The sequence below is a fragment of the Leucoraja erinacea genome, chromosome 4 (genome assembly GCF_028641065.1).
Source record: "Leucoraja erinacea ecotype New England chromosome 4, Leri_hhj_1, whole genome shotgun sequence".
Lineage (NCBI taxonomy): Eukaryota > Metazoa > Chordata > Chondrichthyes > Rajiformes > Rajidae > Leucoraja > Leucoraja erinaceus.
The window spans coordinates 48,036,015-48,061,684 of NC_073380.1; the positions used below are offsets into that span (position 1 = coordinate 48,036,015).

A 25,670-nucleotide genomic window follows, 5' to 3' on the forward strand; every position below is an offset into this window, starting at 1 on the left:
GTCAGCATGGGTAAGTTGGGCCAAAGGGCCCATTTCTGTGCTGTATGACACTATAATAACGTTAAAATATATATATTTTTAATTCCTAGACAAAGGACATTGCCCAAAAACAAACTGGTTAAGTTTTAGTTCTTCTTACCAGCAACACTTCCATCAGAATCTTCAGACTGCAAGTTGGCTACACTGGTAGTATCCATACGAAGCTGAAGATCTTGAAGTTTAGAACGAAGCTGTTCAACATCGCTGTCCTTACTAGCCAGATGCATTTGGAGCTCTGTGCGAAGGTTACATTCCTCTACAAATTGCTGTAATATTCAAAGAAAGTAGTTGAAATGAAAGGAAAAACAGTATGTCGGGATGGTAACAAACATTCAAGTTGCAGTCTGGCAAGTGGTTATTAGAGAGGTAAAGGAGCCTTAATTGGACATGGCATTGAACACAAGTCATGATGTCATAATGTAACTTTATTAAACTTTGGTTAGGCCACACTGGGAGTATTACCTGTTGTTATATTACAGGAAGGTTGTGGAAACCTTAGAAGGATGCAAAAGGGATTTACCATAATGCTGGCTGGATTGAACAGTATTATCAATGAGGAGAGCTTGGAGAAACTTGGATTGTTTTCTCTGGAATCCCGTTGGTTGCGGAGAGACCTGATAGGTGTATAGCAATGTGAGAGATAGACAATTCGAACCTTTTTCACATGGTGGAAATGGCAAAGACTTGAGGGTATAGCTATAAAGAGGAGGAAACTTTAAAGGAGATGGACATAGCAAGTTTTTCTGGAACACAGAGTGGTGGGTGCCTGTAACACATCAGCAGGGGAAGTGGTGGAGGCAGACATGATAGGAGATAGGGGTAGGAAGGATGTGCTGGCAGTGGAGAAGATGCAAAATAAATTCACCAGGATGTTGCATGGAATTACAATGAGATTGGATAGGCTGGTTTTATTCTTACTGGAACAAAGGAGGTCGATTTATAAAATTGAGGGGCAGAGAAGGGTTTAGTTGGAAGTGTTTATGGCAGTGGATTCCAGAATTAGATGGCACAGGTTTAAAGTGAATGAATATCTGGAACAAGCTTGTTGGAAGTTTGGTACAAGCAGATATAATAACAATGTTTAAAAAGCATTTGCACTGATACTTGGATATGGACGTAATTCAGGCAATTAAATCTTAACTATAAAAGTATTTTGTTCATGTTGCAAATACAAACTGGTGAATCGTTATTACAACCATGTGGTGCAACACAACCTTCGGAATAAATTTTCTCTCTCTCTCTCTCTCAGGTTTGGGATGGTTTCCTTAATATGCCCGCCATTTTGGTGTAACATCTTCAAAAAGATCCATATCATGCTTGTTTTTGTTATATGTCCAATGGTGATCAGGTTGAGTTGGGTATGAGGGAAAAAAAAGTGTCAGCCCTTGGACTTAGATTTCCATGGTTGAGCCAGATCCTATTCCATCATGATTAGGATAGGTCCAGGTTATGTTTTAAATGTTAAGCCCAAGCAGACATGTAGTATCCATTTCAAAATAATTGTTAGTCTTACCGCTTGCATTTCATTTAAATCCTTCTGATACTTCACAACCATTTGACTGTATTTCTCTCTCTCCTGGTTCAATTCCAGTTGCAATTTTTTATTTTCCTTTTCTTTTCTTCGGAAATCTGCTGTATTTACTTTCTTACGATCCACTTTTATATCCTTCCGGTTCATAATTTCAGCAAGTTTATTGACAGCCTAATGGATGCAAGCAATTGTAAATTTAAATATACTTACGACATTATCAGCACAAACTATTAGAAGGTTTATTAGAAAGGGATTAGTTATGGTTTGGAATGCATTTTATAAAACCTACTTGTGTTTTCAGTGTACGTTCTTGGTTAATTGTTTTTTCATAAGTAGTTTTCATGTTTACTTCTTCTTCCATCTTCTTCTGTAAATCTGAATAAAATGTTTATTCCAAATAGCGTAAATTCTCAATGTTGATGACAATTTTGGACAATAGCTCACAGTTTTATCAAGCTATCATCCTAATTCTAGAAGCTTTGAGCACAAATTCTCAGCACATCTCATATTTTCCTCAAAAAGACCAGAGTTTTTTTAAACCAGATGGATACTTCCCCTCGGTTCATCCTCAAATTAGTAGACAAGACTGTTCCTAATCTGGACTAATGCTACAACCATGCCACAGCTGTGGAAACAGCACATATTTTTACCACAGGAGGAAGGCAGAGAGTAAATGATGTAATGGCCAGCCTGCTGTTTATCCTGACAAACATTATTGGTTCTCCAGAAGACCTGGAAGCAAACTGTGTGCACAGTTGTGAACATTAATATGGAGACTAGTGCAAGTCATTCAGTCAAAGGAAGATGTAAATAAATAAAATGTCATAGACACTTGTTGACTTTCATTTATTAACCAATGGAATGCTCAAAATGAAATATTGTACTGCAAAACTATGTCATTTTACATATTTATAATAGTAATAATATGGACTCAATAATTAGAGAATTTAAATAACGTACATTAAGGTAAAAAGGTGTAAATATTATTTTTATAATTAAACTTTAATTTTTCAAGCATTTGATTCTATAAAAGCAATTTTAAAGTAATTTGTATTATTCCTTTTGATAGTATTTCTTCAATATAAAATTATATTACATATGGTCAGACCCTAAAAGTGAAAGAAGAAAGAAGAACAAGACCCAAAAGGTCCATCACCCATTCCTTCTCTCCAGAGATGCTGCCTGTCCCGCTAAGTTATTCCACCATTTTGTGTCTATCTATTGTATGGTTACTTTTAGTAGCTCACCAATGTGGATAATACTTAAGATAGACACAAAAGGCTGGAGTAACTCAACGGGTCAGACAGCATCTCTGGAGAAAAGGAATAGGTGACGTTTTGCATTGAGACCCTTCATAATAATTACAGTGCATTCAGAAAGTATTCAGACCCCTTCACGTTTTTCACATTTTGTTACGTTACAGCCTTATTTTAAAATGGATTAAATTCTTTTTTTTAATCATCAATCTACACACAATACCCCAGAATGAAGAAGCGAAAACAGGTGTTTAGAATTTTTTGCTAAGTAATTAAAAATAAATAACTGAAATATCACATTTACTTAAGTATTCAGACCCTTTGCTATTACACACAAAATTGAGCTTAGGTTCATTCTGTTTCCATTGATGATGCTTGAGATATTTCTACAACTTGATTGGAGTCCACCAGTGGTAAATTAAATTGATTGGACATGATTTGGAAAGGCACACACGTGTCTATATAAGGTCCCACAGTTAACAGTGCATGTCAGAGCAAAAACCAAGCCATGAAGATGAAGGAATTGTCCGTAGACCTCCGAGACAGGATTGTGTCGAGACACAGATCTGGGAAAGAGTAACAACAATTTCTGCAGCATTGCAGGTCCCGAAGAGCACAGTGACCTTTGTCATTCTTAAATGGAAGAACTTTGAGACCACCAAGACTCTTCATAGAGCTGGCCACCCGGCCAAACTGAGCAATCGGGGGAGAAGGGCCTTGATCAGGGAGGTGACCAAGAACCCGATGGTCACTCTGACAGAGCTCCAGACTTGCTCAGTGGAGATGGGAGAACCTTCCAGAAGGACAACTATATCTGCAGCACTCCACCAATCAAGCCTTAATGATAGAGTGGCCAGACGGAAGCCACTGCTCGTAAAAGCCACATGACAGCCTGCTTGGAGTTTGCCATAAGGCACCTAAAGGACTCTCAGACCATGAGAATCAAGATTCTCTGGTCTGGTGAACCAAGATTGAACTCTTTGGCCTGAATGCCAAGCGTCACGTCTGGAGAAAACCAGGCACCGCTCATCACCTGGCCAATACCATATGTACGGTGCAGCATGGTGGTGGCAGCATCATGCTGTGGGGCTGTTTTTTAGCGGCAGGAACTGGGAGACTAATCAGGATTGAGGGAAAGATGAACGGAGCAAAGTACAGAGAGATCCTTGGTGAAAACCTGCTCCACAGCGTTCTGGACCTCAGACTGGGGCGGAGGTTCACCTTCCAACAGGACAACGACCCTCAGCACACAGCCAATAGAACGCAGGAGTGGCTTTGTGACAAGTCTGTGAATGTCCTTGTGTGGCCCAGCCAGGGCCCGGACTTGAACCCGATCGAACATCTCTGGAGGGAACTGAAAATAGCTGTGCATCAATGCGCCCCATCCAACCTGACAGAACTTGAGAGGATCTGCAGAGAGGAATGGGAGAAATTACCCAAATACAGATGTGCCAAGCTTGTAGCGTCATGCCCAAGAAGACTTGAGGCTGTAATCGCTGCCAAAAGTGCCTCAACAAAGTACTGATTAGAGGATCTGAATACTTGTAATATTTCAGTTATTTCTTTTTAATTACTTTGCAAAAATTTCTAAACACCTGTTTTCGCTTTTTTATTATGGGGTGTGTAGATTGAAGATTTAAAAAAATTAATTTAATGAATAAGGCTGCTATGAAACAAAATGTGGGAAAAGTGAAGGGGTCTGAATACTTTCGGAATACACTGTATGTCCAAGTTGACATTGCACCACTTGCAGGCTGTGGGGCCGCAGAAACACTTGCTGAAATGCATATACAGATGCTCCTCGATTTACGATGCTTCGACTTACGATATTTCGACTTTACGATCGACACTCGGCAATGGCAGTGAGCAGAACGGCACTTCCGGTCACGTGATCGCAATGTATTAAACGCATTTTCGACGAGATATTTTCGATTTACGATGGGTTTATCGCAACGTAACCCCATCGTAGGTCGAGTAGCAACTGTACAATAAAACACTGACAATGTGGCACACTGAGTTCTATACTGGCACATTTTCCAGACTGTTGGATGTTACATAATATTACAAAATTTAACAAGACATTTAAAATTCACAGTATGATCAATTTTCCTGTGAAACGGGGAAGTGGAAAGAGATGAGCAAAACCAGGACCACTATGTGTTGCAATAGAGCATAGCAAACATGACCTGACAAGCCTGTCTGATGCCAATCCACTGGGATATCTGAATAGACAGATGGCATCAGTTTTAATACACGTGCTTTCCAACATGCCACGAGAACGTCATTGAGTGTGTAAACTAAGATCTCAATGCTACAATCCTAGGAATAGCCATCACAATTCAAACTACTACCTCTCACAGTATAATTATATTGATTAATCATCAAAGTAAGCATAATAACAGCTAATTATTAGTAGAGATTTCCATACCTTCTCTCAGTGACTTCATTTTTTCATCAAACTCTGTTTTCTCCTTGGATAGATTTCCTACATCTTTGGTTAGGGTTCTATTCGATTCCTCTAGCTAAATATAAAGGAACACGTACATTTTTACAACAGAAAATAACAGTGCTGCATATCACTTGAGGCTTGAAATACGAGGCTTAAGTTATACGATAACTTATACACTCTTAGTACATGTAAAACTTCCAAGTTTACCAAACTAATGGTACTGTCCTTCTCAATTTGCTCTTGCTTGTGTCGTGCCATTATTTTCTTCAATTCCTGATCAAGTTCGTAACATCGATCCTCCTCTAAAGCCCGAGCTAGCTGCTCAGAATCTGCTTTAGTTATAGTTAGATCCACTTGTGAAGATAATGAATCCCTGGTGGACAAAAAAAGAGAATGGGTGTCACCATATGTAGCAAAGAATTCGGCATTTGAGCTTGCAAACAGGATTGACTCAATTTTGGCTGATCGGAGCAGAGAAATCGTATTTTGAGAGATGAAGATGGTGAAGGAGATTCTACTGGAGGCGAGCAATTACTCAATTTCTGGCTCCTGAACAAATCTCAGCATATAATCAAAAATCTGAGGATGGCTTTTGAACAAACTAACCTCAGCCTGGTATTTATTGACAGACCAATTTGGAAAGAGAGCATGAATATAACATTGGTGGAATAACTGCATATGCTGGAGAAATCAAAGGTAGACAAAAATGCTTGAGAAACTCAGCGGGTGAAGCAGCATCTATGGAGAGAAGGAGGGTCTGAAGAAAGGTCTCGACCCGAAACGTCGCCTATTCCTTCCCTTCATAGATGCTGCCTCACCCGCTGAGTTTCTCCAGCATTTTTGTCTACCTATGAATATAACATTGGGATGTATATAAACCAGGGGACTAATGTCAATTTGTAGCACTGTGAAGGCTCAACTAATGTGGCAGGCATCACATACCTGGTTCAGAATACGCACCATCTGTCACACTCTCTTTACTCTCCGGTATTAGTGCTAATGCTTTAAAATGGGTTGAAACGTATTTGAACATTTAGCCGCAGAAATTTTTATGTAGGATTGTAACTGGAGGAGTGTTTCAAATGGCATTATTCATGCAATTCTTTGGAAAATAGGTTCATCATATCGAATCTTCTACCTTTCACTGATCACATCCTGCATCTTCCTCTGAAGTTCACTGTTCATTCGATTCTTCTCCTCATTTTCCACTTTAAGCTCTTTAACTTGAGTCTTATACAGAGTCTGTGAACAAATTCAAGAAAGGAATAAGGGCCCCTTTTTGCAATAATGAGCAAGAATTTACTGACTAAAACTTGATGACATTTTTCCTCAGGGAAAAATTGTGGGAACCGTGAGCCAGCAGAACTTTTATTCTGGGAGAAGAGAGACTTTGGAATTCTGCTTCCATCAAGCTTTGAAAAAATAAAAATAAAACAAGGATAAATAGATTATTGATATCCATGGGTGAGAAATTACCCTCCACCATGGGTTGAATCTGAAGATTAGGTTGTGGCTAACATAGTTATTAATGATTATTTTAATGTTCCATTTTAGGCATTGTTCTGGTATCCCATGTTAACTTATGAAATATTGAAAATGTCGACTCACAGAAAAATACTGCTCTGCCTCAAGTTGGTCTTGGAGTTCCCGCATTTGGCCCTCATTGCCTCGATACTGCCTGTCAAGAAGTCAAAAATGCAGTCTTATTGTTGTAGACATCTTAAAAATCAAACTAGTTGATGAAACAAGCAAATGTAATTGTAATTTTGATTAATTTATAAGCCAAGTATGTGAAAACACACAAAGAATTTGATTTGCCATAGTCATACCAAAAAAGCAACAAGACACACATAAATAAACATACATAAACATTAACATAACCATCCACCACAGCACACTGTGATGGAAGGCAATAACTTTTTTCTTCCTTTCTTTTCTCCCACGGTCGGGGCCGTCGAATCATCCGCAGTCTGGGCGATCGAAGCTCCCGAAGTATGCGATCGATGCTCCTGCAGCCAGGGCGATCGCAGCTCCCGCAGCTCCCGCAGCTCCCGCAGCAGGGGTGATCGAAGCTCCCGCTCATCGGGGAGGTCAAAGCTCCTGCGGTTGGAGCTCCCGAAGTCGATCCCCAGCAAAGGGACTGCCAGCTCCATGATGTTAGGCCGCAGTGCGGACGGAGATACAATACGGAGATAAAAAAGTTTTCCCCACCCCATAATACAAAACTAAAGATACACTAAAACATATATTTAACAACAGACTAAAAACAAAAGAACAAAACAGACTGTTGGCGAGGCTGCCATCATACGGTGTCATCCGGTGCTGCAATGATATTTACCATAATATTGTTACCGACTGCTCAGCAACTAATTTTCCATGGAAGTTGGATTGCAATCCCAAAACCCTAGCTCAATGCAGTCCAATTTCAAGAAAGTCACAAGTACAATCTCCTGGATGTAATCTCTGAAGATCTGTCCTGAGCCGAATACATTGATGCAATCACAAAATCACCAATGTCTCCTATTCCTCAGACGTTTGAGGAGATTCGGCAAGTAACTGAATACTCTATCAAACTTCTGCAGGTAAACAGTAGAGTACACTGACTGGTTGCATCATGGTCAGGTTCAGTGACATGAACGCCTATGAATGATGGAGGCTGCAGAAAGTGATGAATGTCGACTGGTGCATCACGGATATTGACTTTACCACCAAAGGAATTAACAGTACGAACTGTCTCAAACAGGCAGTTAATATAAAAGATCCACACTACATAGAAACATAGAAATTAGGTGCAGGAGTAGGCCATTCGGCCCTTCGAGCCTGCACCGCCATTTAATATGATCATGGCTGATCATCCAACTCAGTATCCCGTACCTGCCTTTTCTCCATACCCTCTGATCCCCTTGGCCACAAGGGCCACATCTAACTCCCTCTTAAATATAGCCAATGAACTGGCCTCAACTACCCTCTGTGGCAGAGAGTTCCAGAGATTCACCACTCTCTGTGTGAAAAAAGTTCTCCTCATCTCGGTTTTAAAGGATTTCCCCCTTATCCTTAAGCTGTGACCCCTTTCCTGGACTTCCCCAACATCGGGAACAATCTTCCTGCATCTAGCCTGTCCAACCCCTTAAGAATTTTGTAAGTTTCTATGATCCCCTCTCAATCTCCTAAACTCTAGAGAGTATAAACCAAGTCTATCCAGTCTTTCTTCATAAGACAGTCCTGACATCCCAGGAATCAGTCTGGTGAACCTTCTCTGCACTCCCTCTATGGCAATAATGTCCTTCCTCAGATTTGGAGACCAAAACTGCACGCAATACTCCAGGTGTGGTCTCACCAAGACCCTATACAACTGCAGTAGAACCTCTGCTCCTATACTCAAATCCTCTTGCTATGAAAGCCAACATGCCATTCGCTTTCTTTACTGCCTGCTGCACCTGCATGCCTACCTTCAATGACTGGTGTACCATGACACCCAGGTCTCGCTGCATCTCCCCGTTTCCCAATCGGCCACCGTTTAGATAATAATCTGCTTTCCCGTTTTTGCCACCAAAATGGATAACCTCACATTTATCCACATTAAACTGCATCTGCCAAACATTTGCCCACTCACCCAGCCTATCCAAGTCACCTTGCAGTCTCCTAGCATCCTCCTCACACTAAATAACACTGCCCCCCAGCTTAGTGTCATCCGCAAACTTGGAGATATTGCCTTCAATTCCCTCATCCAGATCATTAATATATATTGTAAATAGCTGGGGTCCCAGTACTGAGCCTTGCGGTACCCCACTAGTCACTGCTGCCATTGTGAAAAGGACCCGTTTACTCCTACTCTTTGCTTCCTGTTTGCCAGCCAGTTCTCTATCCACATCAATACTGAACCCCCAATGCCATGTGCTTTAAAACTACTCTGGCCATGCTCTCATCTCGCTGCTACCACTGTGAAAGTGGGACAGGAGCCTAAGGGGGTGAGAAATTGCAACCTTCACGTGGTCCGCCCTGTTTCGACGAATGCAATCAACCTGGCGTGCACAATCAAATAAGATCAAATAGAACAAGTTGTCCTACAACTTTAGGCTGTGCACGCCATACGCAAGAAGAAGGAGCCTAAGGACTGTAACTGTGTGTAGAATTGCTACATTTGTCTTCAAACCTGATTAAACTTCAGAATTAGTTGATCAAGTCATCCTCAATGGTCGTAAAAAATATAAATATTTTTGGGATTCAATATATATTCAGTATATTATGTATTATAAATAATATGGGCAGCACAATGGCGGAGTGGTAGAATTGCTGCTTTACAGTGCCAGAGACCCGGGATCGATCCTGACTACGGGTGCTGTCTGTACAGAATATGTATGTTCTCACTGTGACTGTATGGGTTTTCTCCTAGATCAACAATTTCCTCCCACACTCCAAAGAGTATAGGTTTGTAGGTTACTTGGCTTGATACAAATGTAAATTGGCCCTAATTGTGTGTAGGATAGTATTAATGTGCAGGGGTCGTTGATCGATGCGGACTAGGTGGGCCAAAGGGTCTGTTTCCACACTGCATCTCTTCACTAAACCAAACCAAAATATATATTATGGTTTAGCATGGAAGAAAAAATACTGACCTCAGGACCTCCCAAAATATCTTACAGCAAATTATGCATTTAGGTAGTCTAGATATGAATGAAACATGACATACCATTTGCCATATGATAAAAGACAGATTTTGGCCTAACTTTTACTAGTCCTGTGTGGAACGACAAGCAGCGAAGTCTTAAGGGCCTGTCCCACTTTCACGAGTTATTCATGAACTCTCCCGAGTTTTCCCCTTGATTCAAACTCGCAGAATGTTCGTAACGAGTCCGTAGGAGGCCGTAGGAGTTCGTAGATATATCGTAGTGGCTCGTTCTGCTAGCCGTAGGTACACGTGGCATCAGGTAAGTTGGGACGTTTTTTCCAGCCTACCTACATTTTATACATAATGTATAAAAAATGTCCACGAGTAAAAAAATGGTCTGGATGAAAGACATTGCAACTTTTTACTCGTAAGGAGGGCATCGAAATAGTCGTGGGAATTCGCAGACATACTCGTAGTTCGTGAACATAGTCGTGGAATGTCGTAGGAGTTTGTAGATTACCACGATCTTGATTTTTTTTTTTAGGTCCTTTAAACTCGGCAGAGGTTTTGAATTGAGTCGTGAAAGTGGGACAGGCCCTTTATGACTCCTAAGCAAATTCAAAAACAATGAAACTATTCCCAACTGCACTCTTCTTGGAGTTCAAAACTGAAGTTGGTATTTGTGCAAACTCCTCAGCCCTTATCTCAGGGTATCTGTGGGCATGATTGGGTGTGGAATCCCAGGGGTCAGGATGATGGGTAAGTTTGAGGCCAGGACCAGCTTCCATAGTACTTGTGTTTTCTACTTCCTTTTAACTCAATGGGCTCAAAATGAACCAATACCTTATGTAGCATATAAAAAAGTAGGTTTAAGTAAATCCAATAGGCCATAAAATCTGTTCAGAACCATAAAAATCCTAGATTGACCAGACTGTTAAAATTTTACTGTACTGAATTTGAAATGAAAAAATAAAACATCGCCACATCGTTTACCGTAAAGAGCCATTTTGGCACAAATGTTCCTCCGTTAAAGACACCAGTTATTGTTACTAAATCTACTCTACAGTAATGCCACTGAAACTTAACTCCTCTAAAATCACCTTTTGAGTCACTACATGAAACACAATTGAACTTAATTGAAAGTGCTGGTCTTGCTAATGTTGCCCATGTGCCACAAATAAATAAAATTAATGGTAATATCCCAAGCAAATAAATACTTTGAGAGTTGTCCCAGTTGAAATTCCAGTGACCGTTTGGATTCCAGCAACGAATTGATCTCTTGTTTCAGCTGTTTTTCTGATCCTTTAAGATTGTCTGCTTCCAATGATTGGGCGTTCAGCTCATTCTTTGTCACTGCACGTTTATTCTTCTCTTGATCCAATTGAAGCGATAGGTTCTTCACCTGCAAAATCAAGAACATTGATCATACTTTCTCTATTTAAATGATCTTAATTTCAATAGACAAATTAATGTCATCTATAAGAGGCCTCTCACACCTTGTCAGGACTCTCCAAAGCTACTTGCATTCAAAGATTTAATATCCAAAGCGCAATCACTGTTCTACATATAGGCAGGCTGCCAATCTACACACAACTTAGATGGGCACCGACTGAAAGAATGATCATTTTACACTGAGTGCAATAAACCGTCCCAAATTATTTGTCAACTCTTCCTTGGAGCTTTGTATAGGCCTGGTCAGAACAACTAACTATGATGGTGCGACAACTTTTTATCTGACATGTTAAAAAAATGGATTTGATTAACATGCATTGTGCGGAAAGCACTGTGTGGAAGGGGTACTACGAGAACTTGCCAAGATCAAGGCAATGATTGTTGCTCTTTCAGCATAGGTATTCTGCAACAGAATGGCAAATTTAAAATCATAAGTAGTTGTTCCTCATAGAAGATGTAATATATAGAAGCACTCTACTTTAGTTAATTAACGTGTACGCCTCAGTTCTGAAGAACTGAGTGCAGTGCCTATCTTCCAGCAGTTCCCATCTTCCAGCAGTTCCCAAGTAACAGCTCTGGATGATCAACAGCTTAGTGGCTCATTTAGTAAAGCTTCTGCCTCACTTCGCCAGACACTGGGTTCGATCCTCATCTCAGGTGCTATCTGTGTGGAGTTTGCACGTTCTCCGTGATCGCTTGGGGGTTTCCTCCCACATCCCAAAGACGTGTAGTTTTGTAGGTTAATTGTCCTCAGTAACTTGCCCCTCGGCCTAGAGTGTAGGGAGTGGATGCAAAAGTGGGATAATAAAGAACTAGTGTGAATGGTTGCTCAATGGTTGGTTGACTTGGTGGGCCAAAGGCCTCGTTTCCATGCTGTATCTTTTAATCAATTCAATCAAAAACTCGGTGAAAGTCAGGACAACCTTTTTGCTCTTTCAGTGCTGCCAACCGGCACTTTTCCATAGATGTATGCACTGAGGGGCGCATTGAAGCTTGGCACAGCGACTAGAAAGGTTCTATGAAGAAGGATCACCGTATGTCACAGGACACTTAGCAATTCCACTCCTTGCAATAAACTTTTAAATGTTTCACCGATTGATTGTTTGGGGATGAAACATGAGTGACATATTAACATGAATATATAATGATAAACCTGGACACCGAGTGAAGGATAATTCCATATTTCAATTGTATTAGTGTACATCTCAATATGTTATGAATAAAAGTGTTCCTTCAGGAAAAAAAAGTTTAAGCCTGGCAGCAAATTACTCCTACAGCAAAAGTTAGCATGTGGCCTGGACCAAGATCCTAAGTCCAGCTATGATTTAAAGCTAAATGCGAATTGTTTTCTTGTTAAAAGATACAGCGTTGGCCACTTTTCATATGCAAGCAAAGGGCAGCACTGGCACAAGGATGGCACAGTGGTAGAGCTGCTGCCTCACAACGCTGGAGACATGGGTTCAATCTTAACCTCGAGTCCTGTCTGTATGGAGAACATTCTCCCTGTAACCACGTGGGTTTCCTCCAGATGCTCCGGTTTCCTCCCACATACCAAAAACGCACGGGATTGTGCGTTAATTGACCTCTGTAAATTGCCCCTTGTGTGTATATAGTCATAGAGTGATACAGTGTGGAAACAGGCCCTTCGGCCCAACTTGCCCACACCGACCAACAATGTCCCAGCTACACCAGTCCCACTTGCTTGTGCTTGATCTATATTCCTCCAAACCTGTCCTATCCATGTACCTGTCTAACTGTTTCTTAAATGATGGGATAGTCTCAGCCGCAACGACCTCCTCTGGCAGCTTGTTCCATACACCCACTACCCTTTGTGTGAAAAAATTACCCCTCGGATTCCCATTAAATCTTTTCCCCTTCACCTTGAACCTATGTCCTCTGGTCCTCGATTCCCCTACTTTGGGTAAGAGACTCTGTGCATCTACCCAATCTATTCCTCTCATGATTTTGTACATCTCTATAAGATCATCTCTCATCCTCCTGCACTCCATGGAATAGAGATCAACCTTTCCCTATAGCTCACACGCTCTAGTCCTAGCAACATCCTCGTAAATCTTTTCTGAACCCTTTCAAGCTTAACAATATCTTTCCAAAATATGGTGCCCAGAACTGAACACAATATTCTAAATGCAGTCTCACCGACGTCTTATACAACTGCAACATGACCTCCCAACTTCTATACTCAATAATCTGACTGATGAAGGTTAAAGTGCCAAAAGCCTTTGTGATCACCTTATCTACTTGCGACGCCACCTTCAAGGAACCATGCACCTGTACTCTTAAATCCCTCTGTTCTACAACACTACCCAAAGGCCTACCATTTACTGTGTGGGTCCTGCCCTTGTTCGACATCCCAAAATGCAACACCTCACACTTCTCTGTATTAAATTCCATCAACCATTCCTCCGCCCACCTGGCCAATCGATCCAGATCCTGCTGCAATCTTTCACAACCATCTTCACTATCTGCAAAACTGCTCACTTTTGTATCATCAGCAAACTTGTTAATCTTGCCCTGTATGTTCACATCCAAATCATTGATGTAGACAACAAACAGTAACGAGCCCAGCACTGAACCCTGAGGCACACCACCAGTCACAGGCCTCCACGGTCTACCCACAACAAGATAATTATCCCTCAGCTCCACCCATATGGACACACTAGACGAACCGTCTAATGTCACCTCTGATCAGGGAGTAGATGCGAACGTGGGATAACAAAGAACTAGCATGCACAGATGATCATTGGTTGGTGTGGACTTGGTGACCTGAGGGGCCCGTTTCCATGCTGTATTTTCAATCAAGCAATCAATATTACCTGATACTAATGTATCAAAGAAACTAATAAACAAAAAGTCTAATCTATCCAAAAATATGTTTCTTAAGTACTTCCCTCTGAAACTAAACATTTCAAAGTAGGCACTTAGAATCCTTTGCACTATTGAAGTGCAAAATTACTGATACATCGGTTTGGTAATGGTAAGATTATAGTTTAAATAAACAACTTCAAACAATATGCTAAATAAAATTGATGAAACATATTTCATGCGACATAAAATTGATGTAACAAATTTCACGTTTTCATGATAATGAAGTGTATTATTTGCCCAGGATCAAATTTCACTGCAGGTTCTTGAGCACTCTCAACCTTGTGTGTCTTTTGTTACATTACCCTGTTAGAATCAAATGTTCCAAAATATTAAAAACAAAATCTCCAAAATATTTTTAAAAATTGTTCTCACCTCTTCTTCCAATCTTTCCTTCTGCTTACTGAGCTGCTCCACCTTTTGTTTATACTGCTTCAAATCCACGTCCAGCATAGACCGCTGTTTTTCAACTTCCAACATCTGATTCTCTGCCCTCTGCCGAGCCAGCCTCTCTTCTCTCAATTTGTTGTCCATTTCTGAATAGCAACAAACTAATTTAAACTCAAGTATTTAAGAGAAAATAAATACAGGTACATCACAGATTTTCTGGCACTCTTGGTTCTAGAGCCTTGCCAGATTATCAGTTTTACCAGGCCAACAGTGGTCACGTTGTGATTTCAACAATACATCTCTGACCCACTAATTATTCTCCTCCCGTCTCTATAAATAAAACAAATATTAAATAGAAATTAAATTTACAGCGAAATTTGAATTTCTTCTACGGGCAGCCCAGGCACCAGTTAACGAGTTGCCCTCGGAAGTTGCGATTAGAGTCAGATCGGCGAGTGCCTGTGGGGCCGAGGCGCTGCTTTCTCTGCAGGCTCGCAGCCGCCGGAGCACAGAAACGCGAGCCATGGAAACGCGAGCCTGGGTCGAGAACGATGACCTCACTCAGTCGAGCAGCCACATTCGTAAGGGGACTTCCAAATCTACACACCGGCGAGTTGGCGGCGCCTTTGGCAAACTACATTAAGTCCGACCGTGGAAGTCCTTATGAGCTTAGGCGCCACATTTTCGGGGAGACTTCTAGCGGAAATTTCAAGTGTGCTCTCGTAATTTTGTCCGGATTAAAGGAAGTGTAGGACCATCAGGTACCGGAAAACCGGTGGTATTCCCTGTGCTACATTTTACATACAAGAGATTGCTGATACTGAGATCTATAGCAAAACATAAACTGCTGAGAGAACTCAGTAGGTCGAACAGAATATCTGGAAGAAAAGAGATTGCCACCTTTTGGAGATGAAACCCTGCACCAGGAATGAAGTTTAAAGGGGAGATAGCCATTGGAAAAGAAAACAACAAAATTACATATGGAGATTAATACCTCTCAAACTATAGGATTCTTCATATAGTTAATATAGGGCTGAGGCAGTACCACAATTTCTGAAATTATTCATTCCTTAAGAAGAAAGTCTGATTTGGCATGCTCATTTTCAGATAATGAAGTCAACCATAGAACCTACACAAAGTTCTTTGAATACTAACCACTCATAGCCACAGATCTTGCTTCTTCAATGGATGCATACTCATCTACCAATCGTGCTTTAGTTACTTTATGTTCCGCGATCTCTTGGTCCAATCGCTGCTGTAACATTTTTTGTTTGTAATTTGCATCAATTTCCAGGTTATTCTTTTCCTACAGTGGAGAAGTATCACAGAATTATTGCATGCTCTTAATGTAACAGATTAAAAGTGCCATATTGCCAGATCTTTCTTAAAACCAAATGGGAGATGGCGAAATAAAAAAAAAATAAAAAAAAATGCTTCCATTAAATCTAAATAATACCAATGCTGCAAATCTCAAGGAAAAACTGGGAATGCTCACCTGGTCACACCCTCTCTGTAAAGAAAAAACAGAGCTAATATTTCAGGTTAGTCGCCAGAGATGCAGCCTGAACTCCTGAATATTTTCAGCACTTTCAGTTACTTCATTTGCTCAAACAATCACCAAAATAGGGAAAGTACGAAGGTAGATGTCTTCTCACAAGTATAAGCAATTTTCCAGAGGTTGCATTATGCACCTCCTTCTTGTAGCTACTGTATACAGGACTACCTGTCCTCCCTCAACACGATGAACATTGCAAATGGAACTAATATTAATTTGACCAATGTGACTCTTTGCAGAAGCACACTTCGGAAAAACTATTTTGAGATGCATTTGTTCCTGAGTATCTAGCACTTAAAGACAGTACAAGCGTGCTGCCTCTGTGTCACATGGATTGAATAGCCCCCAAAATAGTTACAATTTGGAATAAGAGATAAACATATACTGATGAAGAACGAGGAAAACAAATATTAGCATTTTCAAGTAAAAATTATATGTATATTACAAGTTTATTAAAAACACAGAGATGGAAATCCTTAAATCAGCCAGACAACAATGGGAGAGTTAAAACAATATTCTTCATATCTTTTATCTTGGTAGGTGAAGAAAGCAAATAGAATTTTAACGTGAAATATTAGCATGCTTCATAAGCTTACAGATGTGATGTCAAAGTTGTATCTTGACTGGCAGAATCATGGTCAGTTTTAATCTCTATCATAGAGAAAAATGTAATGTATACCATATATTGTATATATGGTGTATGTTATATATCTTAGAAATAGGCCCTACATTTGTGCCCAACTTTTCCATACCGCCCAAGTTGCCTATCTGAGCTAGTCCCATTTGCTTGCATTTGGTCCACGTCCCACCAAATCCTATCTATGCATGTACCTGTCCCAAGTATTTTTTGGACATTGTAATTATATCTGCCTCTACCACATCCTCTAGCAGCTCATTCCACATACCAACCAAAGAAAATGTTGTCCCTCAGGTTCCTTTTAAATATTTCCATTCTCACCTTTGAATCTGTGCCCTCTAGTTTTAGACTCTCCTGTCCTAGGAAAACAAAAAATATCTATTTCCTAGTCTTTTCTCTAAGGCTAATCACCTTGCCTATGAGCCTCGTGATTTTATATATATCACTCCCCCCTCAGCATCCTACACATCAGGGGAAATAAAAACAACCTAACTAGTCCCTCCTTATAACTTAAACCCTCCTCTCCCTCCAACATCCTTGTGAAGCTTTTCCTCACCCTTTCCAGCTTAATGACCTTTCACAGTTATTACTCTTATGCTTTAATACCTTCTCCAGATTGCTATGCTTCTCTTGTGCTTGTTTCTTTTCCATCTCTGCTTTTGAAAGGTTAAGTTTTGTTGTTTTCAAGTCTTCTTGTAAAGAAGTGATACGAGCTGGGGAAATAAAGAGCCATTATTAATAGATTGTTCATTTTGCTGTGAGATCTTCTAGTGGGTCTGGTGCAAGCACCTAATCTAAATCAGTTCCACCTTTAGGCGAAGGAGGAAAGGCAGGATCAGGTATTAGTAGTTTGAACACAGTAAGTGGAATTCACAATTAAACATTAAATAGTGAATTTCAGGTACACTTCATGTCATTGGTTTTCTTGAAATAAGTTAAAAATAAAAACAAAAGCATGATATTACACAAAGAAAGAATACTGGATTGAATCTCATGATTACACTAAAAATATTGCAACAGGTAAGAATACTTCAAATTAATAGATTATTCAGATGATGCAGGTTATGAAGTTCACTTGCTTGCGATGGGAAGACACATACTTTATTGTCAAGATAATAGTGCTTCTTACTTTAAGAGCTAAAGAGTTAAGTGAAATGGTTTCCTTGAAATTATCAGTGTACAGAGGATGTTTGTTCCCATCACCTTAAATGACATTTTTCCAATCAGGTTGGTTGAGGAGTCTCAGTTCCCCAATTCATTCATTGATACTGCAGGCCATGAGGTTTTTCCACTACACTGTAAGGAAAATATTTGCTGACAACCATGCAAAAAAATGTCTGCACAGCTATCAATAAGGTGAAAGGCAGCAGATTTCCCTTGCCTTCAGCAAAATGACTCAATGAGCATATTGAGTCATTTTGATGACTCATGGCACATGAACAAAGAACATATTTACATGGTAAAAGACCAAAGGTCAACTCCACAGATTGATGGAGCACCCCCCCCCCCTCCTCCCTGAACCAGCCAACTCCTTCCACCACCTCCCCATCTTCTCCCAAATTCAGGCAGTTTCACATTGCAAAGGTAAATAGAAAATAATTATCTTAGGGTAAGGAATCTGAAGCAGAGTCACCATCTGACAAAATTGCCCACATCTTCAGTTCGTGCAACTCAGATATGTTTTCCCATTTGCCAAAGGAAAGAAAATGATCCAAAAATCTCAAATCACAACATGCCACAATTAAAACTTACAAATTCCTATTACCTTGCAAATCGCTGATCAATTCTGAACCATGGCTGCGATCTCTTCTCTCAGTGTCCAAAGCAGATTGGTGTTGGATAATATCCTTTTCCAACTGTAGCTTTGTATTCTCCAAAAAGCGGGTTCGTTCCTGCAGTTCGCTATTTACAGTCTCCAATTGGCTCATATTTTTTGTTTGTTCAGTTTGATTTCTCCGTAATCTTGCTGCCGTGTCTGATTCAGTCCGCAACAAAGCATTAGCTTCTTCTAACTGTTAATAGATAACAAACAATAATATCTGGCACATTTTGACTGATTCGGGGATAAAAAACGTTTATTGGTTTAGAACCCACTTGTTTTTGTAGCTGCACAATTTTCTCAGTTGATATCTGGGAGCTTTGGGTCACCTTCCTCAAATCTTCAAGTTGCTCCTTTAACATAGAACCTACAGATGAACAATTACAATTAGAAAGTTGCAACTGCTTGTCTCTGAAGTACAATTCATTAAGCAAGGAAGATTGTTGTTAAAATTATTAATAATCAGACATAACAAGTACGCAATAAGCTGCATTTTAATTGGCTTGAAATACAATCAGTGTGCCTTATAGGCCTGTCCCACTTCGGCGATTTTTCAGGCGACTGTCAAGTTGCCGGCAGTCGCCTGAAAAACAGGCAATTGGAATGGAGACTGTCACGAGTGGGACACACACATATACACATCGCTTCCTTCACCAGCCCGTTATGCAGACGGGGGACACGGCAAGCGGGAGCAGCGCTGTCTGAGTGATATTGACACGGTGCAAAGCCAAGGTGATACAGACACACACCGTGATGAACAGAAAGGATGGCGCTGTAATTAAGACGGCTAAAGCACAGTGTAAGCCCTTTAAAAGATGGAAGGGGGGGGGGGGAGGGGGGGGGGGGGGATTAAAGAGGGGAAAAGGGGGTAGAAGGAGTGGAGCCAACTTTTAAGAAGCCAGAGATACATGGCTGTGAAGCTCGGCAGACATTTTAAATTACCGGTCGGTTATCCTTGGTTCTGAAAACTACTGCTTACTTTTGTTCCTCCTCAAAGAGCCAATGAAATTAACCGGTCAGCACCAGCTACAACCTACGAGAACCTTCGACCTCCTGGCGACCCATTAGGACCTCTTGGCGACCCACCTATGGCATGAGAATTCTCGCTACTCTCCATGGCGGCTTCATTCTGGTCGCCGCTAATTTTCCAACATGTTGAAATTTGCTGCGACCAGAATGCGGGAACTCCTCACGACCATGAAGGCATCTCCCCAGCTACCACCAGCGAACATGTGGCGACCGCATAGTCTCCTGCAGTCGCCTAAGTGGGACAGGCCCATTAGATATTCTTAGTTTATAAACACAGATTATCTGTGTACAATTTGTAGCAATGCAACAAGAAATTGCATCAAACATCAAATTTGGCACAGTGCTACACAAGGGGATATTAGAACAGGTGAAGTTGATGTTAAGCATCTTTTAAAAGGGTGAAGCAGAAGAATAGAAGTAGAGAAGCCTCGAGGGGAATTCCAGAACTTAGGGCACAGTTAGCTGAAGGCATGGCTGCCACATTTGTCAGAGTCCGAGAGTGTGGAAACAGGCCCTTCGGCCCAATTTGCCCACACCGGCTAACATGTCCCAGCTACACTAGTCCCACCTGGTAATTTGGAGCAATTAAAATCAGGCATCCACAATTCGCTAAAAACTGGAGGCGATTACATAATCTGGGATAGGCAAGGCTACTCAAGGGTTTACTCAAGAAAAGAAAAATTGCATTTGGTGGTGTTAGACCAAAAGCCAATGTAGTGCAGTGAGACGAGTGTATCTTGCATCAAATAACAAGTGTCATTTTATTTTTTTTAATCTAAACTTTAAATTCAGATATACCTAGATTTGCAATTACTCAAGTAGGGCAAACAGTTAATATATTGGACACCAAACTGAAAATCTAATTTTTCAAAAAATATTCAATGTTGGTGTCCAGCCTTATTGCAAAGGAATCTGACAGCCATTGTGTGTGTGCGCACATATTATTGAAGATAATTATCCAAGTACTGCTTTTATTTCCCTGGTTTCCAAATTCTGAACTTCCTTTATATTTGTCATAGTTCACAGAGTAATCTAATTAAGGTCTGAGCTAGATAATCTCTCTCCTTTTCAATGAACCAAGTCCAGAACAAACCCCAGTGTCTTTTTGTCCTTCTCATGGATGCAACTTTGTTCTTTCTACTTCCAAATATCCATCAGCTTTGTCACATTTAGATATATATTTCTAAGAGTTTAATTTATTCCACCAAAACAAATTTGCAGTGTAACACATATTGAAATCCCAAGTTCATTTTAACAAACATTTTCCCGTCCAGTTAAATTTCTATCCCATGGTTATTACCGTCTACGTTGCCTGCAAATTGGGATTGTTATACCAATTATTAATATAAATGATGAAATGTGGTCCCAGCTCACTGACAGAGATTTGATTTATGTTATTGTAAATGTTAAGTAAAAACTGAATCACAAACACAACTGTTCTTTCAAACTAGAGAAGTCATAGTACTAATATTACTATACATTGCAGAGAAACATGTCTCACTATTGCACTACATCTTAACTTTTCCAGAAATCCTCACTATTTTCTGAAAATACTGATATTTGATTTCTGATAACGGAAAATTGAGGCTAAACTAATGATAGAAGGATAACGTTGATTCAGGGATTGAAAGAATATGATGTTATACAAAATTACCCCAGGTTTAGTTTGATGATCAACTCTGCCCATCTATAAAATATCACTGCCTTATTTAACACAAACACACTGAAGTCCAAGATATCCTGAAATGGGAGGGAGAGGAGCCTGAGGTCGTGGTACATAATGGCACCAACGACATAGGTAGAAAAAGAGAAGAGGTCCTGAAAGGTGAATTTAGGGAGTTAGGAAGAGAGTTAAGGACAAGGACCGCAAAGGTAACAATCTCAGGATTACTGCCTGTGCCACGCGACAGTCAGAGTAGGAATGGAGCGAGGTGGAGGATAAATGCGTGGCTGAGGGACTGGTGCAGTGGGTATGGATTCATGTTTCTGGATCATTGGGACCTCTTTTGGGGAAGGTGTGACCTGTACAGAAAGGACGGGTTGCACTTGAACTTGAGGGGGACCAATATCCTGGCGGGGAGATTTGCAAAGGCTACTGGGGAGACTTTAAACTAGAACGGTTGAGGGGAGGGACTCAAATAGGGAAAGCTAGCAGTCAGTGTGTGAGGCAGGAGGCAGAGAAGGGTAGCACTCTGACCCAAAATGTAGGGGAGAAAGAAGAAAAAGACAATAAACAGAGAATAAGAGGGGGTGGGTTTCTTAAATGTGTATATTTTAATGCTAGGATCATTGTAAGAAAGGTGAATGAACTTAGAGCCTGGATTGACACCTGGAAGTATGATGTTGTGGCGATCAGTGAAACATGGTTGCAGGAGGGCTGTGATTGGAAACTAAATATTCCAGGATTTCGTTGCTTCAGGTGTGATAGAATTGGAGGGGCAAGAAGTGGAGGTATTGCATTGCTTTTCAGGGAAAATATTACAGCTCTGCTTTGGCAGGATAGATTAGAGGGCTCGTCTAGGGAGGCTATTTGGGTGGAACTGAGAAATGGGAAAGGGGTAGCAACACTTATAGGGGTGTATTATAGACCGCCAAATGGGGAGCGAGAATTGGAAGAGCAAATATGTAAGGAGATCGCAGATATTAGTAGTAAGCACAAGGTAGTGATTGTGGGAGATTTCAATTTTCCACACATAGACTGGGAAACACATTCTGTAAATGGGCTGGATGGTTTGGAGTTTATAAAATGTGTGCAGGATAGTTTTTTGCAGCAATACATAGAGGTACCTACTAGAGAAAGGGCAGTGCTGGACCTCCTGTTAGGAAATGAGACAGGTCAGGTGGCAGAGGTATGCGTTGGGGAACAGTTCGGGTCTAGTGATCACAATACCATTAGTTTCAATATAATTATGGAGAAGGTCAGAACTGGACCTAGGGTTGAGATTTTTGATTGGAGAAAGGCTAACTTTGAGGAGATGCGAAATGATTTAAAAGGAGTGAATTGGGACATTTTGTTTTATGGGAAAGATGTGGAAGAGAAATAGAGGACATTTAAAGGTGAAATTTTAAGAGTACAGAATCTTTATGTCCCTGTTCGGTTGAAAGGAAATAGTAAAAATTATAAAGAGCCATGGTTTTCAAGAGAAATTGGACATGGTTCGGAAAAAGAGAGAGATCTACAATAATTATAGGCAGCATGGAGTAAATGAGGTGCTTGAGTATAAAGAATGTAAAAAGAATCTTAAGAAAGAAATTAGAAAAGCTAAAAGAAGATATGAGGTTGCTTTGGCAAGTAAGGTGAAAGTAAATCCAAAGGGTTTCTACAGCTATATTAATAGCAAAAGGATAACGGGGGATAAAATTGGTCCATTAGAAAGTCAGAGTGGACAGCTATCTGCAGAGCCAAAAGAGATGGGGGAGATATTGAACAATTTATTTTCTTCGGTATTCACCAAGGAGAAGGATATTGAATTATGTGAGGTAAGGGAAACAAGTAGAGTAGCTATGGAAACTATGAGATTCAAAGAAGAGGAAGTACTGACACTTTTGAGAAATATAAAAGTGGATAAGTCTCCAGGTCCAGACAGGATATTCCCTAGGACATTGAGGGAAGTTAGTGTAGAAATAGCAGGGGCTATGAAATATTTCAAATGTCATTAGAAATGGGAATAGTGCCGGAGGATTGGGGTACTGCACATGTTGTAAAAAGGGTTCTAAGAGTAAACCTAGCAATTATAGACCTGTTAGTTTGACGTCAGTGGTGGGCAAATTAATGGAAAGGATACTTAGAGATAATATATATAAGCATCTGGATAAACAGGGTCTGATTAGGAACAGTCAACATGGATTTGTGCCTGGAAGGTCATGTTTGACTAATCTTCTTGAATTTTTTGAAGAGGTTACTCGGGAAATTGATGAGGGTAAAGCAGTGGATGTTGTATATATGGACTTTGACAAGGTTCCTCATGGAAGGTTGGTTAAGAAGGTTCAATTGTTGGGTATTAATGGTGGAGTAGCAAGATGGATTCAACAGTGGCTGAATGGGAGATGCCAGAGAGTAATGGTGGATGGCTGTTTGTCAGGTTGGAGGCCAGTGACTAGTGGGGTGCCTCAGGGATCCGTGTTACGTCCACTGTTGTTTGTCATGTACATCAATGATCTGGATGATGGTGTGGTAAATTGGATTAGTAAGTATGCAGATGATGCGAAGATAGGTGGTGTTGTGGATAATTAAGTAGATTTTCAAAGTCTACAGAGAGATTTATGCCAGTTGGAAGAGTGGGCTGAAAGATGGCAGATGGAGTTTAATGCTGATAAGTGTGAGGTGCTACATCTTGGCAGGACAAATCAAAATAGGACTTACATGGTAAATGGTAGCGAATTGAGGAATGCAGTTGAACAGAGGGATCTAGGAATAACTGTGCACAGTTCCCTGAAGGTGGAATCTCATGTAGATAGGGTGGTAAAGAAAGCTTTTGGTGTGCTGGCCTTTATAAATCAGAGCATTGAGTATAGAAGTTGGGATGTAATGTTAAAATTGTACAAGGCATTGGTGAGGCCAATTCTGCAGTATGGTGTACAATTTTGGTTGGCTAATTATAGGAAGGATGTCAACAAAATAGAGAGAGTACAGAGGAGATTTACTAGAATGTTGCCTGGGTTTCAGCAACTAAGTTACAGAGAAAGGTTGAACAAGTTAGGTATTTATTCTTTGGAGCACAGAAGGTTAAGGGGGGATTTGATAGAGGTCTTTAAAATGATGAGAGGGATAGACAGAGTTGACGTGGATAAGCTTTTCCCACTGAGAGTAGGGAAGATTCAAACAAGAGGACATGACTTGAGAATTAAGGGACAGAAGTTTAGGGGTAACATGAGGGGGAACTGCTTTACTCAGAGTGGTAGCTGTGTAGAATGAGTTTCCAGTGAAGGTGGTGGAGGCAGGTTCGATTTTATCATTTAAAAATAAATTGGATAGTTATATGGACGGGAAAGGAATGGAAGGTTATGGTCTGAGTGCAGGTAGATGGGACTAGGGGAGAATACGTGTTCGGCACGGACTAGAAGGGCCGAGATGGCCTGTTTCCGTGCTGTAATTGTTATATGGTTTATATGGTTTTGACACCGAGCTCACCCTCATTTTCCAAATTGCGTCTTTTTTCAACCTCTTGTTCCAACTTCCTTTGGTATTCGTTGATTTTGTGCTGCATCAACATTTTTTCCTTTTCAACCTGAGACAAATTACCCTCTAATGATTTTCTTGCTGTACCCTGCATTTAATGGCAAAACATAAAACATTTAAACTAGAAATGGCCTTGATGCACAAAAGAGTAGCTTCACAATAAACCTGAACGGAATATTCAATAATACAGCATGATTTTTTTTTGATTGCGATTGAATTTTGATCTAAAAGCAAAAACATTATTTGTTCTGAAGGATGTAAATGATGAAAAACTGCAACATGAACATCTACATTTAATTTGATGCCCCATCTACCCTCGTCCCACCTGCCTGTATTTGGCCCATATCCCTCTAAACCTACATTATCCACGTCAAAATGCTTTTAAAATGGTATGATAACACCTGCCTCAACCACATCCTGTGGCAACTCGCTATTGGGTAAAAAAGTTGTTCCTCAGGTTCCTATTAAATCTCCCCCCCCCCCCCCCCCCCCCCCCCCCCCCACCCCACCCCAACACTCGCCTTAAACCTATGTCCTCTGGTTATTGATTCCCCGATGCTGGGCAAAAGACTGTGCATTTACCCGATCTATTCCTTTCAGAATCTTGTACACTTCTGTTAAGATCAGCCCTCATCCTCTAGCGTTCCAAGGAATAATGTCCTAGCCTGCTCAACCTCTTCCGAGAGTCCTGGGAACATCCTTCTAAATCGTATCTGCACCCTTTCTAGCTTAACAACATCTTTCCTATAACAGGGTGACCAAAACTGAACACAATACTCTAAATGTGGCCTCGCCGAACACGTATTCTCCCCTAGTCCCATCTACCTGCACTCAGACCATAA

General features: G+C 40.6%; 1 protein-coding gene across 1 annotated transcript in view; it reads right to left on the bottom strand.

Moving 5' to 3' along the window:
• Nucleotides 1–25,670, bottom strand: part of rock1 (Rho-associated, coiled-coil containing protein kinase 1) — a 118,929-nt gene that overhangs the window by 19,228 nt on the left and 74,031 nt on the right. The window contains exons 14-27 of the mRNA XM_055634180.1: nt 24,781–24,916; nt 18,896–18,987; nt 18,567–18,813; nt 17,408–17,514; nt 15,765–15,915; nt 14,595–14,755; nt 11,102–11,286; nt 6,884–6,953; nt 6,414–6,517; nt 5,483–5,648; nt 5,255–5,348; nt 1,860–1,945; nt 1,553–1,741; nt 140–305 (exon numbers count right to left, since the gene is read on the bottom strand). Coding sequence (XP_055490155.1) covers nt 140–305; nt 1,553–1,741; nt 1,860–1,945; nt 5,255–5,348; nt 5,483–5,648; nt 6,414–6,517; nt 6,884–6,953; nt 11,102–11,286; nt 14,595–14,755; nt 15,765–15,915; nt 17,408–17,514; nt 18,567–18,813; nt 18,896–18,987; nt 24,781–24,916 — 1,954 coding nt within the window. The remainder of the gene's footprint in view (nt 1–139; nt 306–1,552; nt 1,742–1,859; nt 1,946–5,254; nt 5,349–5,482; nt 5,649–6,413; nt 6,518–6,883; nt 6,954–11,101; nt 11,287–14,594; nt 14,756–15,764; nt 15,916–17,407; nt 17,515–18,566; nt 18,814–18,895; nt 18,988–24,780; nt 24,917–25,670) is intronic.